General features: G+C 41.4%; 1 protein-coding gene across 1 annotated transcript; it reads left to right on the top strand.

Moving 5' to 3' along the window:
* Positions 1-582: 582 nt before the first annotated feature.
* LOC147438637 (uncharacterized) lies at positions 583-1,597 on the top strand. The gene is made up of 3 exons (XM_086484165.1): positions 583-805; positions 948-995; positions 1,197-1,597. Exons 1-3 carry the CDS (start codon positions 727-729, stop codon positions 1,358-1,360), a joined length of 291 nt encoding a protein of 96 aa, XP_086340291.1. The 5' UTR covers positions 583-726; the 3' UTR covers positions 1,361-1,597.
* The last annotated feature ends 516 nt before the right edge of the window (positions 1,598-2,113 follow it).

Raw genomic sequence — 2,113 nt, 5'->3', positions numbered from 1 at the left:
TTAGGGGAAAATGACCAAAATACCCCCCAAATTTGAAAAATACCCTTGTATCTATTTTTGTTGGATTGTTCAAGATTTTCTAATCTTTATTCTTTTTTGACAATTGAGATCCGTTTTTTAGTGCTTAGAACTTAATTTTCACAAATTACCTCACAAAGTAAAGGCAATTATGTGTAAAAATAATGAAGCATATAACCAATTATGTGTATATAACCAACTCAAATTCTACTTTTAGCATCTTGTATTGATAGACAATCAGTCTTCTTATGAAAAGCTACAACATTTTTTATTTTTGAAATTTAATCTCACAACCATGGGAATTTTGGAAAATTTGAAGGGCATTTTGAGAATTTATGGCAAAATATTGGGGGTATTCTTGGAATTTCCACAAATTAGAGGGGCATTTTTGGTAATTTTCCTAAAATTAAATCAGAATCAGACAATGAAGTGAGCGGTAGTGAGGCTAGGACATTTGGGGGTGCGTTGGTCCAACATCTAATCCCGTGGGGAGGCCGTTTGAGGAGCTCACCTTTCCATACCAAAGCGACACAACAATAGAGCTGAAAGCCTGCCGACGGTGCGCTCTCTCTCTCTCACACACACACATTTTTGTCGCCCCTCCATGTATCGTCCTTCAAGCTCTCTCGTCTCTCTCTCCCACACCCACACCCCCACCCCCCTCTGCGTCCGCTTTTCGATGGTCTTGTGTAGCTTGTTCCTGCCATCATGAGGTGGGGAAGCTGTTTTTTGCTTATTTCGTTGCTCCTCGCGTCATCAAACCGGTGGACTTTCTCCCCATTTTCAGGTATGTGAGCTTGCGAAGCCTGTGTGTGTGTGTGTGTGTGTGTGTGTGTGTGTGTGTGAGAGAGAGAGAGAGAGAGAGAGAGACTCTTGCACCTCCCCTGTTACAAGCAGGTGTTCATGGTTTCTTCTGTTTGTTATCCCAGATGTACGCTCATTACCTAGAGACCATCAAACGCTGTCGCTTCCTGCAGGTATGCTCACATAATCATGTCTATGAGCGAGCAGTTTTCATCTTCTTGCCATGTTTTGTTGTTTTCAATTCCACGTATGTGCACGTCTATATGCACACACATGCACTCATGGGCCTGGCGCTTGCTTGCATGGGTAGAGAGAGAGAGAGAGAGAGAGAGAGAGAGAGAGAGAGAGAGAGAGAGAAGAGTAAGGTCCAACAGGATCTTCTAAGCCTGGGGATTGGTACCCGCTAAGCGGAGCTGTATTTTCCTGGTCAAGAGTAGCACCAAGGGAAGAAGCAGCAGAAGAAAAGCATCCGGCGGATAAGCTCTTACGCAGGCAAAAAGCCGACATGACAGAGTCTTACATTTTGGGTGGCTACTAGAAGCACATATACATACTTGAGGGTATGCTTAATTATAGTTCGAACATAAACACGCATTTGTTACCTTTAATTGCTCTTGCTAGGAATTACATGTGCAATGTTGGCAGTAAATATTCTTGCAAGGTCAGGCAGAGCCCTTTTGTACAGCCTTTTTGTGTATTGAGCTGTAGTTAGAAGGTTGTCTAACACCTTGCATGCGGCGATACGCGATGCATTAATGAAAGAGAGTTTTGTATACCTGCCGTGTCTCAGCCTTTTGGAATTATTGTGAGTAAGTAATAAGTGTCTTTAGTTTATCTTGCCCCTGATTTTGGTTGAGGCCTTTGTCGATGAATAAGTGATGTCTGAAGCTTGAATTGAATTTAACACGCTATGAGTGATGGTGAGCATATCAATGAAATAGGAACTTATCACTGTAATCCATTTATTTCTGACGCATGAGACGTAGAAGCCTTCTGCTTTATCCTGTTGTTATGGCTACTCTTGTGTTTTTATATCCTTTACATAATCACATGTTAAATATTCACACGCTTATTTGTGCATGGTTTGTCCCTTGACTCTTTCTGTGATGTGGAAGATGTATAGAAGCCTCACATGTTTTTTAGCACCTGCATTATTAAGTGCCAGAGTATGCACCTATGACCTTTATGACATGATGTAGGATTGTCGTGCTTCATCTAAATTCAGTGTGCTATGCATCTTTTTGGAATTTTTTTAGCATTGCTTGTCTTTACAGATAGATGGGAAGGTATT

Source organism: Adiantum capillus-veneris, chromosome 16, assembly GCF_014529385.1.
Source record: "Adiantum capillus-veneris isolate H3 chromosome 16, ASM1452938v2, whole genome shotgun sequence".
Taxonomy (NCBI): Eukaryota; Viridiplantae; Streptophyta; class Polypodiopsida; order Polypodiales; family Pteridaceae; genus Adiantum; species Adiantum capillus-veneris.
Note: the sequence above shows the minus strand (reverse complement) of the source record. Positions and strands in the feature narration are given on the sequence as shown.